This window comes from Lingula anatina, chromosome 1, assembly GCF_051362555.1.
Source record: "Lingula anatina isolate TDL-2025a chromosome 1, LinAna3.0, whole genome shotgun sequence".
Taxonomy (NCBI): Eukaryota; Metazoa; Brachiopoda; class Lingulata; order Lingulida; family Lingulidae; genus Lingula; species Lingula anatina.
Window position 1 is genome coordinate 27,108,149 of NC_141767.1, and position 21,892 is coordinate 27,130,040.

A 21,892-nucleotide genomic window follows, 5' to 3' on the forward strand; every position below is an offset into this window, starting at 1 on the left:
CTGACTTTTTCTCGATCGAATTAGATTACTCACTACCCAGGACCTGTGTAACTATTTTGACCTAATTTCATTCATATCACTCCTTTGGGACCTGTAAGACCCCAAGCTGACGAATGACCTAGTTTACAGCCGGATGCTCGATCTCAAAAGAACATGGAAAGATGGATGTGGTTTCACTTCCTGATTATTTTGAGAATATTTGTGTGCATTTCAGGTACATATGTTTTTATTTCATTTGAACAATATAACTTTTTAAAAACATTTAAAGTGTGTGATTTTACTGCTAGATTTATCTACCTCACGACTCGATCAGTTTTAACAGAATTAACTTTTTGTTGTTGTATACATGGCTTCACGGTGAATCACACAGGTTTCTGTTCACATGATACTCACTGTGTGATCTGCGTCCGGGCGGTGTTAACTGATTTCAGAACATGTGTATGTTATCTATTAACTCTTGTCCTTTATTGGACAGAATTCTACAATGAGTTAATTTTTAAAATTGTAATTTGATTTCAAGTTTTACACGCATTTTAAAAGATCTCAAAAGAACGTGGAAAGATGGAATTCAGTGGGTTCACTTCCTTTTTGTTTTGAGAACTTTTGCTTGCATATCAGGTACCTAGACTAGACTCCATGTTTTTTTTTTATTTCAGTTGAATAGTAAAACTAAAATGTATTTTAAGTGTGTGATTTGATTGCTAGATTTATCTGCCTTATCGACTCTTTTTAGTTGTTGTATACATGGTGTTATGCTTCTAATTTAATGCCTAAACGAATATAATATTATATTTCCCTGTATTCTTTATAATTAAGTGGTGCATAGTCAGAGACATATATTTTCAAGTATATTTTATCATATCTGCTTAAAATTCCATTATATTGCAGAGATCTATGTCCCCTACCAATGTGCTGATGGGTACTTTGGCTGGCATTGCAAGTTTCAATGCCAGTGTGCTACAGATGGAGAAGTGTGTAACAAGACAACTGGCTCCTGCCCTAGTGGTTGTGCTGGAGACAACTGGGGACCTGGATGCCTTCTTGGTAATCAACAGAATACAGGCCTACTCAACTACCAGACTCGGCACCAAATGATCTCGAGTTCACCGGTAAATCGGACCACACTACCTGTTTTCAAGTTGTGTGTCAGTATGCATTTCACAGTATCATACCCCGGAACAAATTTTGAGATGAGATGCATTACTTTCCAACCCCGCTGAGAATCATCACCATCACATCGCGTACTGGGCAAGAGCGTTGTTGCATCTGATACTCCGAAGCATGTACTGATGTACACCTTGAAAACAGGTAGTGTGGTCCGATACACTGGTGAACTCGGGATCATTCGGTGCCGAGTCTGGTAGTTGGGTAGGCCTGGAATAGATATTGATAAATTGTTGTAATATCCCTAGAACTTCCATATTCATGATTAGCAAAAATAACATACTTTCTGTTAAAAACTCACTATAATAAGTTCTAACATACTAAAATATTTTGAGACCAAAATAAGGCTACTTAAGTCTAATATGATAAAATATGATTAAATGTTATACAAATGCTAATTTCAAAACAATGGGAATAGCTAAAAAAAGCCAAATTGGGAAATTATAGAAATAAATGATGTCCGTAATGAGATGTATTACTTGAAAAAATAATGTGTTTGATCAAATTTGCAATCTTTAACAGTCTGGATTTTTTTTTTCAAGATTCATCATGTTATTATGACTGCTGTGAAAGTGAAAGGAATGGGGGCTTCAAATATGCTGGGAAAATATCTGGATATGGCACATCAAGATGTAATTTGTGGACTGATCCCTATAATAAGTATAAACTCATGGATGATGATGTACCTGAAATGAACTTAACTTTAGCAAAAAATTACTGTAGGAATCCAATACATAGAAACAAAGGAGAAAAACCCTGGTGTAATTCTGCCCAAGATTTTGTATATTGTGACGTTATAAAGTGTGGTAAGTACCTATTACCTAAGGTCAGGCCTAAAAATATAATTTCATTATTTTCCATTCTGTGTCCATGGGCACCCGAGTTTGGATTGATGTTTGCGCATGCTAGTATGTGTGATTTTTATGCAAGTACACATGTATTAAATATGATCATATATTTTACAGAAATAAAACTGAGTGCAAAACTATTTTCCTCGTAGATTTTACCACCGTGATGCCAATACTCTAGTTTATAATTTCAAAATCAAATAAACTTCTCAAGATGTTAAATCATTTAGATTGTCCTGACTACCGCTTTGATGGCCAGAACAACTGTGACAAGGACTGTAAATGCAGAAACAGCAGTGAGGTGTGTAATAAGGAAACAGGTGCCTGCACAAGTGGATGCTCAGTGGGATGGGGAGGAACAGGCTGCCAGGACTGTAAGTACAAGCAGATTGCAGTCCCATTTTCAGTCACTTTCAGATGTGTGATAGGCTATTCATAATGTGCTTCATATTTGGAATTTGATAGTTATAATTTTAAAATGAAGAAGAGGAAAATGATTGGTACAGACAAAAGCTGATATAGGGGTTGAAGTTAGAGAGCTCATTCTGGAGTAATTTTTGCTCATGAATCGGTAAAGTCTTAAGCTTACTACCTATATGAGTCTTTTTAAGATCAAATCATATGCAGTTTCGTAAAAAAAATTGAAAAACTAGATAATTTTAAACCAGTGGCAAAAACTGACGTAAGAAATTACAAACATTTTGTCTGATTCAGTTAAGAATAAAAAAAAGCTAATTTATCAGATCATAAGATCATGGAATGTTTTGCCTCCAAAATTAAAGTGCTAAACAAGGATATTAATACTTGCTGTTTGCAAGCTGTGACAAGAACTTTTTCTATAAGGTACACTTGGGGAGAAACCTTCAGCCACATCAACAGCTACTAATATCACAGTTAGTTGGAATACCACAACATGTGCTAGATCTGATGTGCCAGGAATCCAGTATGTATTAGAATACGCTGAACTACCTGGTGATACATGGCAATCTATAGACAGGAGTGGAGAAGATTGTGGTATCAGGTGTGAGGTCACCGTTTCCAACTTGCTGCCTGATATGGTGTACCTGGTGAGGGTGAGGATAAGAAAAGATGATAATCAACCTGGCCCCTTTTTGGCTGATGAAACCACTCAAGTTAAAACAATGTGTGACGGTAAGTTTATTTACTCTATACATGCCTGAGCATACTAGAGGGTTTTTTTTTAGTAATTTAATTATATATTTATATTTTTTTAAATTATAGATATATATTTACATAAAGTATCATTTCACTAATTTTTTTTAAAGCTTTCCCTTTCCATATTACATTCAGAGCCTCGTAGAATTAATTCCAGCCAGTTCCATATAGAAGAGGTTTCAGATTCTAATAGAAGAGTTATCAGGGTTACTTGGAATGTGAGTTTAAATATTACTGTATTAATATCAAAAGAATGCTGTAGTATGTCAAGAATGAAAAATTAAGAAGAATCTGAGAAAAAATTCATCTTCAGTTATCTTAGTAGCAAACTGAATAAGTGTTGTAATTAATTATGCTATAATTAAGGTACTCCAAAATTAAAGTTTAACATTTTAAATTATATATGTGACATGTTTACTGCTTTTTAAGAAGGTAACTGATCAAGATTGGAAATGCCAGGATGGAAGGGAGATTAAAATCAGGTATAAGAATGGAACTGATGCTGATGAGGTAACAGATACTGTTGCAGCCAATGCCAGGTACAAAGACTTTGACACTGCTGCCTGCACACACTGGAGCTTCCAGATAAAGCTTGTAAATAAAAAGGACAATTCTGGCTTTTCAAGGGCAAACACCATTACAACTTCAGCAGGTTTGTTAACAAAACATACATGTTCATTTGGTAGTTTAGAATTTATGAATCAATACATTGATGATTAGGAAAGACCCCCCCCCCCCCAAAAAAAAAAAAAAAATATATATATATATATATATATATATATATATATATATATATATATATATATATATATATATAAATAATAATAAGAATTGGTTCAAGAAATTCAATATTTTATCATGCCTGTACCCCTGTTAGTCCCTTTTCAAAAATATTTTCCTTATTCTTGTTAATGTCAAGTATTCTTATATCACTATGCAGTGCTGCCTCTTTTTTCTAAAGGGATAACAACTCTTTGTATGAGATTCATATTTCACAATAAATACATTGTAAACATCTGATGAAAAATAATATTTCTTTTTTACCACCAAAAAGGCAGTTTTTATTCTGGAATCCGCTTACCATCAGACCAAATGACCTCTATAGGTGGCTACCAACTGTAATAATATTTTTTTAAGTTTTAATTTTTTTTTTTTTGTAATAATCTCTTAAGAATGTTGGAACAGATTCATTAATCATTTGTAAGTATGGGAAAATTCTTGTTTACCCCAGGAAAATCCATTTTTTTCTTCAAAATGCACAGTTGTCATCCATTTAAGATTGGCATAGTAGGGTTCTATGATAAGTAAATAGAAATCAAGAAATTTCCATTTCTTTCCATTTCAGTTGTTGCACAAGTTACCTCACTGACAAAAAGCTCCATTACTCCCACATCAGCCACCATTTGTTGGTACCCCCCTAGATTCACTGGCTGTAATATAACCGGGTACAATATTACAGCAGTCAGGTTACAGGGGGAGTGCAGTCAATTGTCAGATCACCAGACATCTACATTATTGAGTGAAATAACAACACATTACACATTTACAAAATTATATCCAAATTCACAGTATGATATATCTATTAAAGCGGTTTCTGCATCACTTGAGGGGGATCCACAATCACTACAAATCAAGACTTTAGAAGCAGGTAGGATTTTAGATTGTTGTTGTAATAATTGCAGAAATGATTGAAATGACAAATGTTTATATAAATTTGATCTAAAATATTATATTGATACAGATTTCCTGTAATGTGGAATGGATGTGTACTGTTGCACAATTAGATTATTGTGCATAATTAGGGACTTGTCAGAAACAAAATGGAGAATGAATTGAAGAATCTACAGAAAAGACAACTTTTGAAATAAGGAAATTGCTACCATTTTCTAAATATGTCATCAATGTGTCAAAAAACGCTAATGGGGATAGAAATTCAGTCATGCCCCAAACACTTGCAGTGGGTAAGTTTTGACTTTCACAATGTATTGATTATAGTTATTAAAAATCTGTAATCGTTTTGAAGATTGCTTTCATTTGATATTACAACTTTATCTTGTACATCATTTTAAGAGTATTTTAATGTCACAGCTTCTAACAGTTTTGCCATGTCTAGTCATGATTTAACAACAATGTCATTGATGTACTTTTGATAAAGTAAGTAATTTTGTTAAGATCATGATTCCTAAAAAAAAAAATGAAGTATAATTTTCATAAAATGTGCAATCCATTTTACACTGTAAATATTCATGTTCTAGCTCCTTCATGTGCTCCTAGTTCAGAATTAATAACTGCTGACCCCAGATCTGTTACCATGGGGTGGGTTGAACTCCCATGTGCTTGTCAAAATGGACCTATCAGTGGATACGACTATAGCATTAGACCTGCAGATGACTCTGACTGTGTCTATGGGACTATAGATAATTATACAAGTTCTCTCTCAGTGACCATTCATAAGTTAGTGCCATTTACCAGTTATCTATTCCGTGTGCGAGCTAAAAACAATCAAGGGGTTGGACCCTGGAGCAGCGAGATACCAGTAAAAACATTAGATGATGGTAGGTTTTATGTTAATATATCACTGAAAGCATTTTTTTATTTAGTGCCAAATTGTATTATAGCTTTCTTATTTTGAAGAATTATCATCCGTATTGGTAATATAAAGTGTACATTATTTTAATGTTGATTTGATATTTACTACACTTTGGTTTCATTTGAGAATGTGCAGTTATAAATGTTGTTGATTATGTTTCAAGAAAGTTTGCATATATATGTATCTCTGTTTTCAAAGTTCCACCTAAGATCACCAATATAAGAACCAACAGCAATACCACTGCCATAGAAATTCAATGGGAGGTCCCTTGTCCACCACACGGGGTCATAACCCGCTATGAGATAAAATACAAGCAGAAGAATGCTAATACCTTCTCAGCTCCCATAAACTGTGATAGTTGCACTGACATTTACTGGATACATAAAGGACTGCAAGCAGATACAGACTATGTTGTAAAGGTAAAAGATTGTTCTAAAATGAATACAGTAATGACTTTATCTTTTCAATGGGCCTGAATTATCAAACTTACTCACACATAATTTTATAATCAGAAAAATTATATTTCTATATAGCATTTTGTGATGCTTTTACTGTGTAGAGTTGTTTGCTTTTTTGTTGCAACTGCTCAATAGGAATATTTAAATTTTAAGAAATTATGACTTAAAAATTATAGCATCTGTAGAATCTACTATTTTCCCCACATTAAAAAGTTCATTGCATTATGTGATGTTTTATAGTGAGAAATTACATTATCATTTTTCTGTTTCAGTAAATGTATGCAAATACTTTCAACTCCCTAGGCCTTGCCTTCTTTTCAGTAGCCAGGGTTATTGCCATTAAAGGACCCAATTTAAATCCTTGAAAGTCCCATTAAAATGCCTGGCATTATAATACAGCCTAATGCAAAACCTAATGAAGGACATCTTTTAGAGAATTAGACAAGACATTTAAAAAGAGAAGAGAAAGATTAAAGTCAAAATAATTCCCTCTGAACTGATTAATTCTAGCTAAAACCTATAGCAAACAAGGTGTTGGTGTCTATGTAGGTACTGAAACCCTATGTGAGGTGTCCATTTGGAGCATGGATCTAACGTACACATCCGTTCCTCAATGCTTTAACTTGTTTATATTTTTAAGGAATTGTTTTTGATGAACCTTTTTGAAATTTTAATGATTGGAATAGGTGAGTGCCTGCACGAAGAGTGGCTGTGGAGCAGACAGTGATGAATATTTTGTAAGGACCACAGAAGGCAGTAAGTTAATTTCATTTGCTATATTTTGAAATCTAGAGGTATTCTTGCCTCATTCTCACTCAGTGTATGATATATGCGTTTTATATATGCTTTTTACGTCATCCGTATTTTCTTTACATGGAGACTAGACTATTACTTATCTTTTAAGCATGTAATGGTTATCTAATATTTTGATTTCAGGCTATGGAAATGATTCATTCTCATGGCATCTTTATCAAATAATTAGTTTGTTATTTAACATTTAAAGCAGAAAGTTTGGGACAATATGCCTGATATCTGAAAAATTATTTTTTTCAGTCCCTGAGCCTCCAGAAAACCTAACTTTGATTTCTGCCACACCCACAACTCTCAATGTGTCTTGGTTAGAGCCTTGGAAGAGGAATGGGCTGATAAGGAATTATCAGGTAAATTACTGTGTTTTCTACAGACGGCACAGCAGAACTGTTTACGTTTATTTTTTTTAAGTAAAGCTTTTGCTGCACAAGGGTAATGAACAAACCCATTCGCCAAGATATCGCATTTTTTCTACTATAAATATTTAAAAAATAATAGATTTCTTTATCCAGTTTTTTTCTTTTTTTTTGGACATAATATATACTTAATTGTATATCATAGTCATCACTCAATCCATGTAAGCTTTTAGAGGGATTTTGTAATATTTTGATGCAAATAATACCTACTGTGTACAGTATAATGGATTTTCCTGGCATCATGGACATTGCTTTGGTACTTACTGATCAACATAAAAACTGTTCAATCTCGGATATATACCTATAATTTACATTTTTAAAATGTTTTTTTAATTGTTTCTTTTTAATGGTTTTTAAATCAATGTTAGTGGACACTGAACTCAGAGACAGATACTGATATCATGCCATACGGATGTCATGCCACAGCTGTCTGATCTGGACAGGGGTCATGCCAATGGCATGATGGAATCTGGGATACGGGTCCAGGCAGTGGCTGCAGCCCTCCATGTACATTAGAGTACAATATCATGGATGTGACGTCGGTACAATGTTTCAGGAAGCACAGCTCACCGGCTGAGTAGTGGCAGACTACAAGAAACTGCATAACGTCAGGATCAGTATGTTGTATTGCAGCATTTGTGTCATCCCTTTCAAAATTCATCCCTGACAGCACATAACACTTTTGGACATCATAACCCTGGAATCAGTAACCAGGTAGTATGAGCAGCCAATCTCAGATGCCGCAAACCACACCAGGGTCCACCGCTTAGCATGACAGCAATCAATGTGAAATCAAATCTTGGCCACTGACGAGGTCAGTTTTGTTTGTCACATTCAGACAGAAGGGTTCTCTGATGAGGCAGTGGTTGAACATGACTGCTTTGGTGGACAAAGTTTTATGGTTTGGGCAGGCATAAGTGGCCATTCCAAGACAGAACTCGTGCTAATTGATGGAAATCTGACTGGCCAGTGGTACACAGATGAAGTCCTGAAGACAGCTGTTCTGCCGTCCATGCATCAAGACCCAACGCTAGGCCTGTTCCAGCAAAACAACTCCAGTCTCCAAACTCTCAGGATAGCACTGGCATACCTGCAGCAGGAGCAGATCTAGACTCTCCCTTGGCCAACTCTTAGTCCTGACTTGCCTCCCATTGAGCATGCCTGCAATAAACGGGGAAGACGACTTTATAATTGCCAGCCACAGCCTACCACCATCATAAAATTAAGAGAAGCACTAGTGGAAGAGTGAAGAAGAATACCCTAAGCTTGTATGGTCCATGAGGAGGAGATTCTAACCTGTATTGCAGCAGGGGAGGGCACACTTGTTACTGAACAACATAATACCATTTAAGCAACAATATTGTATTAAAAAAAGTGTAATAAAACCATATAATATAAAAAACTTGCATATCTTTTTTGGCCTGTATATATATATATATGTTTTATTGATCTATTTTATTTTTCTAGGTTTCCGTTTTCCCTGTGGACCTGGACAAGAACCGAGAAAGAGTCCAGGAGGTGTTAGGTGATCAGTTCCATTTTGTTATAGAAGGACTGAGGCCTTCCACCCAATATGAAGTTCAAGTACGGGCAAAGACATATGAATATGGGCAACCTGTAATTCAGACATTTTGGACAGATTTACCTAGTAGGTTTTTTATGATATACTATCTCAATGATAGAACTGTTATTTTTAGCTCATGTCAATTTGTCGGGATTTGGGGTGAAATGACTAGTCTAGGTATCTAATGGGGTGTCTGGAAAGGATCATGAATGGGTCTTCTTGACCTAATAGTATGTTTTAGGGTAAAAGATATGTACCCACCTTATAAACCTTGACTGTGCTCAAAAGGTGAAAAATATCAAAGATGCATATTTGGGTGTGTGAATTAAATGAGTTAAAATTAAATCTTTGAAAACTTGTATGCAGTTACTCCGTGTATTGCATGCTATGCAAAAAAGGAATAGATATCATTGTCAAACTTTGTAAATTACATTATTCTCATTTGATTTTATGAATAATTTGTTGAAAAACATATTCCCTCATCTAACCTTCATTGTTTTCTACCACTTCTTTCAGGTGTTACCTCAGAAATAATGCCAATGGTTTCTATAAGCAAAGAGGCAGTCACACCAACTACTGTTACATTAAGCCTTTATCCTGTTAAATATGAAGGGCCTATCAAGTAAGTGTGTGTATTGTGTGTAAATATAATTAAATTGTTATATGTTATAGGACTGAAGATTTATATGGCAAAAGATGAATGAACTTAGACATCATTTTTTTATGTTGATCCTTATAATTTAATTTTGGAAAATTCTATTTGAAAGGTACTACCGTGTGGTTGTGGAAAAACAGAGTGGACCACTAAGAAAAAGAAGGGATATTGTCACATTTGATGAGTCTACCCTCACTGGCATAGATAATGCATCGCAACAGCGTTATACCAAGTATATTGCCATTCAGTTGTCATATGAAGAATTAGACCCAGACTCTGGGAAGGAAGTGGTGGTTGGAGATGGGAAGGTGTATGATGGCTACAGGAATCCTCCTTTGGTACAAAACCAGCAGTACAAGATTTACACTGGATTTCTAGCTGAGCTTCCAAATGTAAGTATTATTTCAAAAGTTTCGGAGTTTAGACTTTTATGTTATACTTCCAAATGCATATAATGAAATCGTTGGACAAATAGCACATCTCCTTTTCTTTTTCTGTTATAGGGAAATCAGAAGTCTGCTTATCAGGAAGTTCAGGCTATAGATTTAGAAGGTCTTGGTAATGCTTTCACAGGTTTGTCTCCATATGTTAAAATCTCTTTGTTAAAAATGTGTTTCATGTTAAAATAACATTGTTCATTTTAAATTTTTGCATTTGACAGGAACTACCCTGTTGTTTTTCTACAAGTGAGTGTATAAGGTGAAAGATTTATTATATCCTAGGGGTTTCAGGTTATTGGTACCTTCATTGGTGACTTGCATCTGTGATTTTCATCTTTTCAGTGAAAGATTATAAAAGTTTGCCATTAGAGACTGCTGTGGGAATTGCAGTAGCAGTAGTGGTGTTGGTATTTATTGGTTTGGCAGTTTTTGTGATTGTTTGGAGGTAAATCAATCACTATAGAGGATAAAATTTGATGTATGTTATTGGTGTGGAGTAAAACACTCCTTAAGACATTTTGCCACCTGCATTGTAAAAGTAGTTTTGTATATTGTCTCATTAATGACACTCATGTTCTGCTGTCAGTTTTTGATCATCTTGTAAACATATGCAACATATTGTCTATGAAGATGAGATCTGTAACAGTGATGGATTAAATTAAATCTAAATTTTCTGGAATATTATAGAGCTACAAAATGTCATTCAAAGTGTCAAATTTCTTGTTTAAAAGATTCCATTGCATCTGTTTGCTTTTTCTAGGAGAAGACGTCAGAAGCCAAAAAGAGATTCCCACAACATACCACTAACTAAGGTCCACAAAGAGAAAAACGGTAACTTCTCTCAATTTGATCTATCCATATTTGTTCTCCACAAAGGTTGTATTGAATGGGTTAGATCTTGGAAGGCAATGTAGCACCTATTTCAGCACATTTAATTTAATTGGTACAAAGTTTTATTTAAATAAATTCAGATTGATATTAGCTGAAGTCTGTACTTTATTTTTGTTCTTTTGACTTTTATTTAATTTTCATATTAGAATCCTATTCAGTATGAAAATGTTTAACTGTGTAATTGAGTACTTTTCCTTACATTTTTGCATCTGATTAAATTTCTTTATTGTGCACATAATCATTTTCAAAGATATCTTCCCCTGCCATTAACTCCTGCAGATTTTTCTTTATGTCTTCAGCAGTTAGAATTACACAAAATTGTATGATTTTTGCAATTGTCTGTTTTGTTATTTTTAAACACTACTTAAAGCTTATAAGTGTGAGATTCATTTATATTGTTGATTTGTAGAACAATTTCACCCAGCTGATCTAGTATTTCATACTCAGTTTCAAAAAATTAGAATTTTGATTTTTATTGATTATCACTGCTTTTCATTTCGTGTGTGTGTGTGTGTGGGGGGGGGGGGGGGGGTATTTTTCCCAAGCTGAAAAGATGATTGATTTTTTAAATGAATTTGAGTAAAAGAAAAACTATATATTTACTTTCTTTTTTTTAAAATGATCAGAAAAGGAAAGTAAATATACAGATTCTTTTTTTTACTCAAATTCATGATTCATTGTGAAAAATCGATAGTGATCCTTAGTTGATTGACTTGAAGTTGTAAGGTGTAAATTGAATTGGGCTATTCTGTCTGTCTGTTTTTTTTATCTTTTAAATTTGATAGTGCTTAGTTTTTTCAAACATCATCCTGTCGTTTCCTGCATTTTTGTAGCTGTATATTTTTCTTGCCAGGGACGCTATAGAAAGGCTGCTGTGTATCAGTGTTAAAAATGTTTGCGTTCTATAATGTAAGCAGAGGGTCAGTTGGAAGAAACCTTTTCAAATACATAAGCCTCTGATGAAATGGTTTAATGTGATATCAAGGGTCTCTCAGGATACTTTGATGAGTTGGTGAATTGTTCACCTTGTTAGTACAATTTCATGGACAAAGAGAGAATTGTTAAGAATATTGTGAACTTGATTGGTTTTTTAAGGTTATTGTAACCCTTTATTATCGTCCAGATACCAAAAATGAGTTTTTTCCTGCATCTAATAATTCAGTAATCCATCTATCTTTGTGCTGATTTAAAACAATGAAGAAACCCTTTATATTTTAATTTTATATTTTTTCGTTTTAGTGTATTAGAAAAGCTTTAATCATCAATTTAACACCTTTCTATTTCTATTATGGGGCTTAATGTTATGGAGTTATGAGCCCCTAATTAAACAAAGGCATTATTTTGCTTTATCAATGATAAAATCTGAAATAAGAAAAAATAAAAAATAAGAAAAATCGCTGGCAGGGTTTTGGAGTACTAAATGGTGTCATTAAATCGACGTTTAAACTGTGATCGTGGGTGCTCAAGTAAAACAGATATTTGAGAAATCTTTACCCCAAAATCACAATTTTGACCGCACCTGTAAGATGACATGTGTAAATGTTAATAAATTTAGTCACTGAACACTGAAGATTTATTTATTTCCCAAAAGATTGTATGTAAGGCACTAAATAAGGAGTTTTGGGTGAAGGGTGACAATATCCTTAAGTCAAAGTACAGTTGAAAACCAAGGAGCAGATATGCCTGAAATATTAAGTTTGTGTCCATCAAAGTTCTACCTGAGAGACTTTTTTCATCATGTTTTCATTTCCAGCCTAACAAATAGGTACAGGGGGTGGGCATTTGAGTTGAAATTGGGTTGAAATTATAATTTTTCATCCTCCAACTTTACACCTTAGAGTTTAGAGCCCACAAAAATTTTACCATACTCCTAACCTCTTTTGCTTTTTGGTAATTGGTGCTTCTTTCATGCCTTTACAATCTGTTTAGATGTAGTTCCTGCTTCAAATGAAGCTGTCTCTGCTAGCTCTGAACTACACCAACCTCCTTCCACTCAAACTCCAGTTTACACTAAGCCAGGAATCCCACCAAAACCTGACCAGGCACCGTTGCTTATTCAAAATGGGAATGTTTCCAATCCCATCAGAGTGCAGGATCTTGCCACATTTGTTCAAGATGCCAAGAATTCTGGGTTGCTGGCAGAGGAATATGAGGTAAGATTTGAAAGGAAATAATAATAATAATAATAATAATAATAATAATAATAATAATAATTGCCATATAAGACACCAAAACAATAAAAATTGTCTAGTTACATATGCATGCCATTAAAAAAATAATATATTACAATATTTATATGGAAAAGGATAACACTATGTCTTTAATGTGAGCTTTTTCCCATTGTTATTTGGTCATTTTCAGTCATTGCCTTCTGCACAAACTGCTTCTTGGGATGTTGCCAAAAAACCTGAGAACAAAAAGAAGAACCGCTACGCAAACATAGTTGCATGTAAGAAGATAACTCTTGACAAAGAATAATCTTATTTTCACCCCTTTCAATTACTTTTATTCCAATTGTCCATTTTAATTAAGACACGAAGACTAAATTTTGTTTTTCATTCATTCAGAATAAAAAAATTAAAATATTAGTGAAAATTTAAAATATTTGGATGTTGTTTCAGATGACCACAGTAGGGTTGTCCTGTCTCAGTTGCCAGGAAATCCACACTCAGACTACATAAATGCATGTCACATGGATGTAAGTATACTGTTTTACTTTTGCCCACTTCCCAGGTCCTTTGTTATTTTTTTGTGATTTATGTGAAAAGGATGTGTGTGTGTGTGTGTGTGTGTGTGTGTGTGCATATGTTTTTACGAATATTTTATACAATAGATTGTATTTGCCATGTTCAATTTTTCTTTTTATTTCCAGGGTTACAAAAAGCCCAGCTACTTTATTGCTGCACAAGGTAACAACTGTAATCACAATTATATAAATTTATGTAACATATAATATTGATGTGGAACATTGACTGTTGAAAAAAAAGAAACCTTTGAAATATAGAGCTTTTAAAACTGCTGTTGACGCATGGACTGTATCAAAAATAGAAGTAGGAGTTCTAGATGTTTTGCACCTCTGTAGCAATCATATCACAGCTTAAGGTATCTTGTTAGGTCACAATCTTCCATCCAATTTTTGTGAACAGTTAACAGCATCACGGTGAGCTAGAAATAAATCCAGTTTTTTGTTTCACTTAGGTGCAATTGAAACAACCTTGGAAGATTTTTGGCGTATGATATGGGAAAAGGATGTTAATACCGTGGTCATGGTAACAAACTGTGTGGAAGATGGAAGGGTGAGTGTTATAATATTTATTTTCAGTAATTGATCTTATTGTGTTTGTGTGCGCGAGTGTGTGTGTGCATGCCCATGTGTGCGTGCCTGCTATCTCTTAGCCAAGTAAATGCTTGTCATATGGAGAGAGTCTGTTGGTACGTTCCCATTGGATCCACCATTTTGTTATACACAATTATTTTGTATGATATTTTCTCAATATTATTTCCTTCTGCTACATTCTATGAAATTAGATTGTGTTTGTTTTGTTCAGATTTGTGCATCAGTGATTTGATACCATTTATATTAATGGAGCATTCTTGAAATGTATATAATTGTCAGTTTATGATGTATCAAAACAATATGTAAGCTACCAGAGATTGTTTTATGATTTTTTTTTTCTCAACAGAGAAAATGTGAGAAGTACTGGCCAGACACAGTACAGAGCTATGGAATGTTTACAGTGCAGTTAGAGAAGGCAGAAGAACTGGCAGAGTACACCATAAGAACCTTTTCTTTATATTTGGTTAGTTTGATTTCCAAAAAGTAGCATATAGGAGTGGAGTGCAAAATACATATTTATATTAGGGCCATTTCAAAGCGATGCAGTGTTTTGTAACAATTTTCCCCATTTTAAACAATTTCAAGGCTATCTGTTTTTCCAAGTTCAGACCTATTTAACAATAAAACCCCTAAAATTAAATAAAATTTCAGTTAGATATACCTTTAAGTTTTAGGTGTAAATTTGTTTATTGATTGATTTGATTATTATTTTTAGCATTTTTTATGAATTGAAATGTGAAATAAAGAGCTGAACCTGTGTGCATGGTTTGAATTTAGAACTTGAATAAAATAACATGCTAGATACAAAAGAAGCTGTTGAATAAAAGAAGGCAGATATAATCTCTTCATAAATTTGGTAACTGTAGACATTGCAATGTTAGCTTTTTTTTGTAATGTACCTTTTTGTGTTAAAATGGGAATGACTTTTTTCTGTTAGCTATCTGTATGTTCATGCTGTGTATAGTTTTATACTCAAAGACCTGGTTATGATTTGAAACAGATATATCCCACACATTGATAATTTGTTTATATTTTTAACCTAGACTGAAAACCCAAAGACTACCCGCACAGTGACGCAATTTCATTTCACATCATGGCCAGACCATGGAGTTCCGATGTATGCCACCTCTGTTCTGCAGTTTCACAAACGTGTAAAGATTTTCTGTGCCCAGATGCCAGGACCTGTCATGGTTCACTGCAGGTAGTAATCAATTAATTTTAGTATAGACATTGAAGGATTTATCTGTACATAAAGCCGTCATCTGTATCTGTTGGTGTTAGCACCATATGCTTTTCATGCTGCAACAGTAACTGGACTATGTAACAGTCTTTACATTTTTTAAACTGTCTAGGGTTAAAATTGCAGAAGCTTAAAAAGAAGTCTGTATAAGATTGTATGTTAAAAAGTTTCTTTTTTTTTCTTTTTTTTTTGTACCTTTTAGCATGGAATTTTCTTATTTCAACCTAATTACTACATCTGGATAACTAATATCCTGATTTGCTTCAAACATTTTAGGTCTGCATGTTTTCATTGAATTCCCTGTAGTTATACCAGTTTGACAGTTTGAATTTTGGATGTTATATATATAACTGAATTTAGCTGTGGCTACGTTTCCTGGTGAATTTTTCCAGTGCTGGAGTTGGTCGCACTGGGACTTTCATCTTGTTGGACATCATTCTTGACCAAGCTCAAGAAGAAAAAACAGTGGACATTCTTGGTCAGTTGATGAAGATGAGGCAGCAGAGAGTTAATATGATACAGACATTGGTAAGAAAAGAATGGATGTTTTAGAGTTTTGTTAATACTTTTAGTACTTGAGTGATTAAGCATGAACTGTTCTCAACATATTGTTACAGTTGTTAATATTTCTTGAGAACAAAAATTATTAAAATTTCACATTTTAGAGTTTTTGCCATCCTTGTGTGTTTGAGTGTCATTGAAATACTTATTTAATCAAGGTAAAGGAGAATGAGATAGAATAATTGTTTTCAGGATCAGTATCTATTTGTGTATGATGCAGTGGTTGAATCAGCTATCTGTGGAGATACCTTCATTCCAACTGATCGCTTTAGTCAAGCATTTAACAAACTGTGCAAGATCAATGCAGTGACAAGAACTGCTGGACTTGAAGTGGAGTATGGGGTAAGCTATGAAATCAGTTATTTTGAGATAAATCACTAAAATTTCACCTACTGCACCTAATGCAGCAACATGTTTGAAAGTTCACAATAGATCGAAGAAATTATGTACTGTTCATCTGTTGAAATGTCATTGTTGCAGTGACACTGATATACATTTGTCACTATGTAAAGGTGCATTTTTTTAAAAAGTGAAATATAAAATTTGTAAATATTTCAATTCGAAATAATTTATGATTGCGTTTTATATTGCAGACCTTGTGCAAAATTTCCCCAGTTTTAAAAATTGCTGATTGTCAGGACTCACAACTTCCTGAAAACAGCAAAAAGAACCGCTTTCCCAGTATAATTCCCCGTAAGTTTTTTTCCTGAAATGACTCTCCAAAGGTGGAACTTTAAAAACATTTTAAGTGGAAAATAGAAATGTTTAAAGAAATAGTAAAGAAGAGATATTTATGTGTTGGAGACTTCTTCGGCATGATAACCTATTCAGCATAACAGATGTTTCAACTTAGTTTCTCTTATTGCAGCTGACACTTCTCGCCCTTTTCTTAGCCCGAGAGTAGATGGAACAAATTATATCAATGCAGTGTTTGTAGATGTAAGTTTTAAGATTTTTTTTACATTTTAAATGTTTTAAGGATTCTGTTTACAGTTTGAAATCCAATAACATTACCCCTGCTTAGAAAACTGGAATTTCCCAGTTGATCCATTTATTTATAGGGTTGATCTTCTTAAATTCCCACATCTTCATTGTGTTAAAAATATCCTACTTTCACATAGGACACTTGCATTTTTTTTCACTCTGAAAAAAAAAACATCTGCTATCTACAACAGTATAATTTTATATATTTAGAAAAAACAAATTATGGACCAGGGGTAAAATAAGGTCATAGCATTGTAGTTAGTTGTGCAAGGACAAACAGGTTCAGGAGTATTTGTCACATTCTCTTCAATTTTATGGGACAGTTGTAGTCGTGACTGCCCCGTAAAATTAAAGAAAAAAAAGATAATTGAGGTAAAACATTCTTCACTCAGGTTGCTTTTGGTAAGATTGTATTATGCCCAAAAAGTGTCAGCACAGTCATAACTCATTAAAAAATAAGTCGATCCATATTAAGTGGGATTTGGTGTAATTCTGATTTTTTATTTCAGGGTTACAGACAGCGTAATGCATTCATAGTTACACAGATGCCTTTGTCCCATACAGTGGTAGATTTCTGGCGCATGATCTGGGATCATGACTCATTTTCTATTGTTATGCTAAATGAACCTGATGAAGATGAGGTACATGATTTTTTGCTTTTTTTTGTGAAAAATACCTTTATTGTATTTTTTGATATATATTGATTTTATGGTATTTGTTTTGCAAATTGGCCTTGGGTGCATTTCATTTTGAAAACTGATCACTCTGATTAAGCATCTAATAAATGCACCTTATAATGTGATATCATTTTTGAAATTGTATATTTATACACTTAAAAGTCTTCTCTTTTCAACCACCTCCCTTTCTCTCTTTCATTGTTGGATCATCATAGACTTGTGCCATATATTGGCCTGCAGATGGCAGTAGCATCAGTCATGGTCCATTCACAGTTCAGCACAAGTCCAGCCAGCTAGTCATTGATGACTCCATTCGATTGATCACTTTACAGCTGAGTACTTATAACAAGGTTAGTAAGGATGAATAAGGGTGGAAAAAATATGAAAAAGCAGACAAGTGAGAATATACAAATGTGTCAAATAAGTTATCTGTTATGGAAAATTGAGATAGTACATGATAGACAAGTCGAGCAAACAATGTGGAATGTCAGTCTTTCATATTACTTCATTTCTATTTATGTATATTGTACCATGGTACAGTACCTGGTACAGTTACTGGTGGTACAGTACCTGGTGGGGGTTTTGCCCCTCTGATCCTCTAGTTATGTAAACATTTTCCATGTCCTCCATAGTGAAAATACCTTATTAACTAAAATTTACTCTTTTTTAGTTCAAGAGTGAAGATGTGCGGACCATCAGATTGTTCCAATTTCTGTCATGGCCTCAGGGACGCTATGAGCCCACCAATGGGTTAGCACTGATCGAGCTTCTTGATCAGGTGGAAAGATGGCAACAGAAGACTGGGAACAAACCAGTCACAGTGCACTGTCTGTAAGTCAACTTTAAAAAATGTCTACAATAAAAAGTTATGAATATGGCTTCAATTATGTGTATGTGTTATGAATAAAGGGTTGCATTTGACATGAAACAGGTTAACTAGGTTCTATTTTACAATCCAGAGGGTCAGATAGCAGTCAGGTATTAAGTTTTGAATTTAAATGTTGGGGCTTTAAGTGTGACATATCAAAGTAAATATAGCAATATGAATGCCTGCACTTTAATGCAAGACTCTAAGGTTTTAAAAGAGTAAATCCAGTTATTCACTTAAAAAACTCACATATATTTATTTACAGTGATGTTTCTGTTCCTGATGATTTCTCTTCGTTTCTAGGGATGGTTCCACAAAGAGTGGGGTGTATGTAACGGTCAGCTGTGTGGTGGACAAGGTCAAGCTGGAGCAAGGTGTTGATGTGTTCCATGTAGTGAAGAATGTCCGCATCAACAGACCACAATTCATTGCTAATATTGTAAGTATATTGAAATGCACTTTATAAAGTTTTTTCTTAGAAATGAATTTAGAAACAATTTATTTGATCTTTTGTGTTACATGTTAATATATGGTTGGCTATCTATGCTACATCTACTAACAAAAAGGTAATTATAATTTACTTTTTTAATTACTTTATTTATAATACTTTGGTAGTAGCTGTGACTTCATTTCATCAGTAAATCATTTTGTATTTCTTAATATTTGCTTGTATCTTATGTTCTTAATTACAAGATATTTTTACATAGTAATGTATCACTTCATAACTAACCCTAAAACTTCATTTTCAGGAGCAGTATGACTTCTGCTACACTTTTGCCAAACTGTATCTAGATTCATTTGAGAACTACTCAAATTTTCAAATTCGCTAAAATGTGCCAAAAGTGGAACTGCTGATAAGCTGAAAAAAAGTGCAAATATGGAACCTTTGCCATAAAAACAAAGGCTGATAATTGGTACTTGTACTAAGGGTCCAACCTTATCTTTGAAGTATCTTCCAGATGGACAATTTTGTGTTGGCTACAAAGAAAAATTTGCAGAAGAGAAATTTCATTAAGGTCCTCAACAATTTCAGATTACCATATTTGAAAAGTTTTATTATTACAAGCATTGATTTTACTTTCACATTTATAGCATTTGTTCAGAAGTAGTCCCATGGCATAAAAGCATACAAAATGCCTCTGAGGTATTAGAAGAGGTTACTTTTATAGAAAATGGTACTTAGTGATAACCGTAAGATTTAAGGCAAGAAGAGACGGATAAATTGCCTCTTGAATTATCTTAATGTGACACATAGTCACAAACTTTTTATATGCATTGTATAACTTGTTAGGGAGAAAGGTTTGAATTGCTCTTGAAAGAAATGCTATTATTGTAATTTTTGTGATCACTATCTTAAAATTTACAATTATTTTTTAATGTTTATGATTATCATAACATATTGAAATGTTCCAAAGCTTTTGTATTTTGTCAGTTTAATACAAAAATATATGTGATATTGGATAAAAATATTTGTAGCTGGGCTACCATTCCACAATTACATTCAGTCAAATGTTAGTCCTAAGCTTTAAGGTAAAAGACATTCAGTTTTTGACTATGAATTCAGCAACTTTGGTGAAGCAACTTGAACTGTTGACAAATGGCACAAAATTTTGATCAAATATTGCTTCATTATTGTCAAATTCTTTTGAACTTGCCTATACTATCAATAATATTGCCTGTATCATCAAGAATGTTGTACAGAAATGAAATTAGTAGTGATATCACAAACATGCATAGCACAAACATAGTGTGATATTTCAGGCATTTATTAGACCATAAACTATAACTGGGCAACCAGTATGTGTATATTTGATATTAATGTACCAAATATTATATTTTTTTCAAGTCAAGATTGATTCTGCCAAATAATATTCCCAGCATTTATTTAAAGGTATATTTGGTTGATAACTAACTTTATATGTTTTATAAATATTGGTCTAGCATGGAGTTGTCTTTTATAACAAATTGGAATTTATAAACCCCCAGTTTTATTGAAGAATTGAGCCCAAAACGGATATAGAATTGCTTTACATGTGTTTTTATATTAAGGTGCTGCCATAAAACTTTCAATTGATAAAAACATTCATCAGTGTATTCTAATAAAAATGATGTTGTAATAATTGTACAAGAAATTTTTTTGTAGACATTAGATATTATTTTTATACCCTTATTAGAATTTTATATTGAAATGGTAATGATAGGTTTAGTATTAAAAAAGTAATCATGCTTATCAAAATTTAAAATGGTGGCCATTTTGTATAATTTTAGTTAATATAGGCCAGGCTGAGTATTGCTTTATAGTGTGCTTTTAAGGTGTGTGTATCTTTTATTATTATTATTATTATTATTTTGTTATTATTTATTTTATTTATTTATTTATTTATTTATTTTTTATTTTTTTGTATTCCGGTGCCAAAGAAAGCTTGATGAGGATGAGTGCTTTTAGCTTTATTTAAACTGTAAAAATAACTTTTTTTACTTAAGGATGTACGTTTTTTGCTATCACACTGAAAACTTTTTAAATCACCTTTTACTAAACCAGAATTAGGAAGGTCAGGTTTGTGGTGTATCTTCATCCAGTATTTGTGATTTTAATGGTGCTATGCACATTGTGCCTGAAAAGTTATATTTTGCATGTTGTTAAAATGTTTTTTTGTCTTTGCTACATCAGTTTGTGTATTGTTTGTTTTGATAAGGTTCCCAAAAAGACATTCCTTGAGACTTAATATAAAAGGTGTTCCTGCAAATAATGAAGCTCACATGTTAATTACCACACAATTGAATTGGTAGCTTGATATGCTTTAGTTATTGTAAAATTCTTGAAAAACATCCTTGTATTTTGTGAAGTCATAAATAGATTCCAAAACTATATAGAGGAGGCACAACACATTTGGGTGCATTTTTCTGAATCTCTTTAGCTCTTGAGCTTAACATAGCAGAAGTATCTGTAATATTTTAACAGAATAAGCATGACAGATCAAGGGAGGAAAATTGGGGGGTGGGGTTGATTTTAACAAATTGAAGTGAGTTTATTGATACAGGATGTTTTTACATAAAAAATATCCATAGTATTTTCAACAGAGCAGTTTAATGGTAGTTCTTATATTCTGTGCATGTCTTATTTTATACATTACTTGTATATGCTTTAAAATACAGTTTTTGTAATGTAAACTCTCCTCTATATTCTGAATAAAGTAATATTTCAAATTATTT

The 21,892-nt window shown here is 33.3% G+C and overlaps 1 protein-coding gene across 4 annotated transcripts; it reads left to right on the top strand.

Annotated features, from left to right (window-relative positions):
• The first annotated feature begins 37 nt into the window (after positions 1 to 37).
• Positions 38 to 21,889, top strand: LOC106165119 (receptor-type tyrosine-protein phosphatase kappa). 4 transcript variants are annotated; one of them, XM_086996381.1, is made up of 34 exons: positions 38 to 214; positions 889 to 1,044; positions 1,707 to 1,970; positions 2,243 to 2,386; positions 2,856 to 3,164; positions 3,324 to 3,406; positions 3,618 to 3,840; positions 4,534 to 4,836; positions 5,444 to 5,743; positions 5,977 to 6,197; positions 6,923 to 6,992; positions 7,290 to 7,396; positions 8,930 to 9,110; positions 9,543 to 9,648; positions 9,794 to 10,073; positions 10,185 to 10,254; positions 10,464 to 10,566; positions 10,882 to 10,952; positions 12,942 to 13,165; positions 13,374 to 13,461; positions 13,634 to 13,710; positions 13,885 to 13,921; positions 14,211 to 14,308; positions 14,696 to 14,812; positions 15,393 to 15,550; positions 15,982 to 16,117; positions 16,343 to 16,492; positions 16,744 to 16,843; positions 17,019 to 17,089; positions 17,644 to 17,775; positions 18,027 to 18,161; positions 18,482 to 18,642; positions 18,983 to 19,118; positions 19,429 to 21,889. In XM_086996381.1, exons 1-34 carry the CDS (start codon positions 154 to 156, stop codon positions 19,507 to 19,509), a joined length of 4,953 nt encoding a protein of 1,650 aa, XP_086852507.1. In that variant the 5' UTR covers positions 38 to 153; the 3' UTR covers positions 19,510 to 21,889. The 4 variants fall into 4 exon arrangements, with proteins under 4 accessions (XP_086852507.1, XP_086852586.1, XP_086852635.1 ...); XM_086996460.1 differs by having other exon boundaries at positions 13,017 to 13,165; XM_086996509.1 differs by having other exon boundaries at positions 13,032 to 13,165.
• The last annotated feature ends 3 nt before the right edge of the window (positions 21,890 to 21,892 follow it).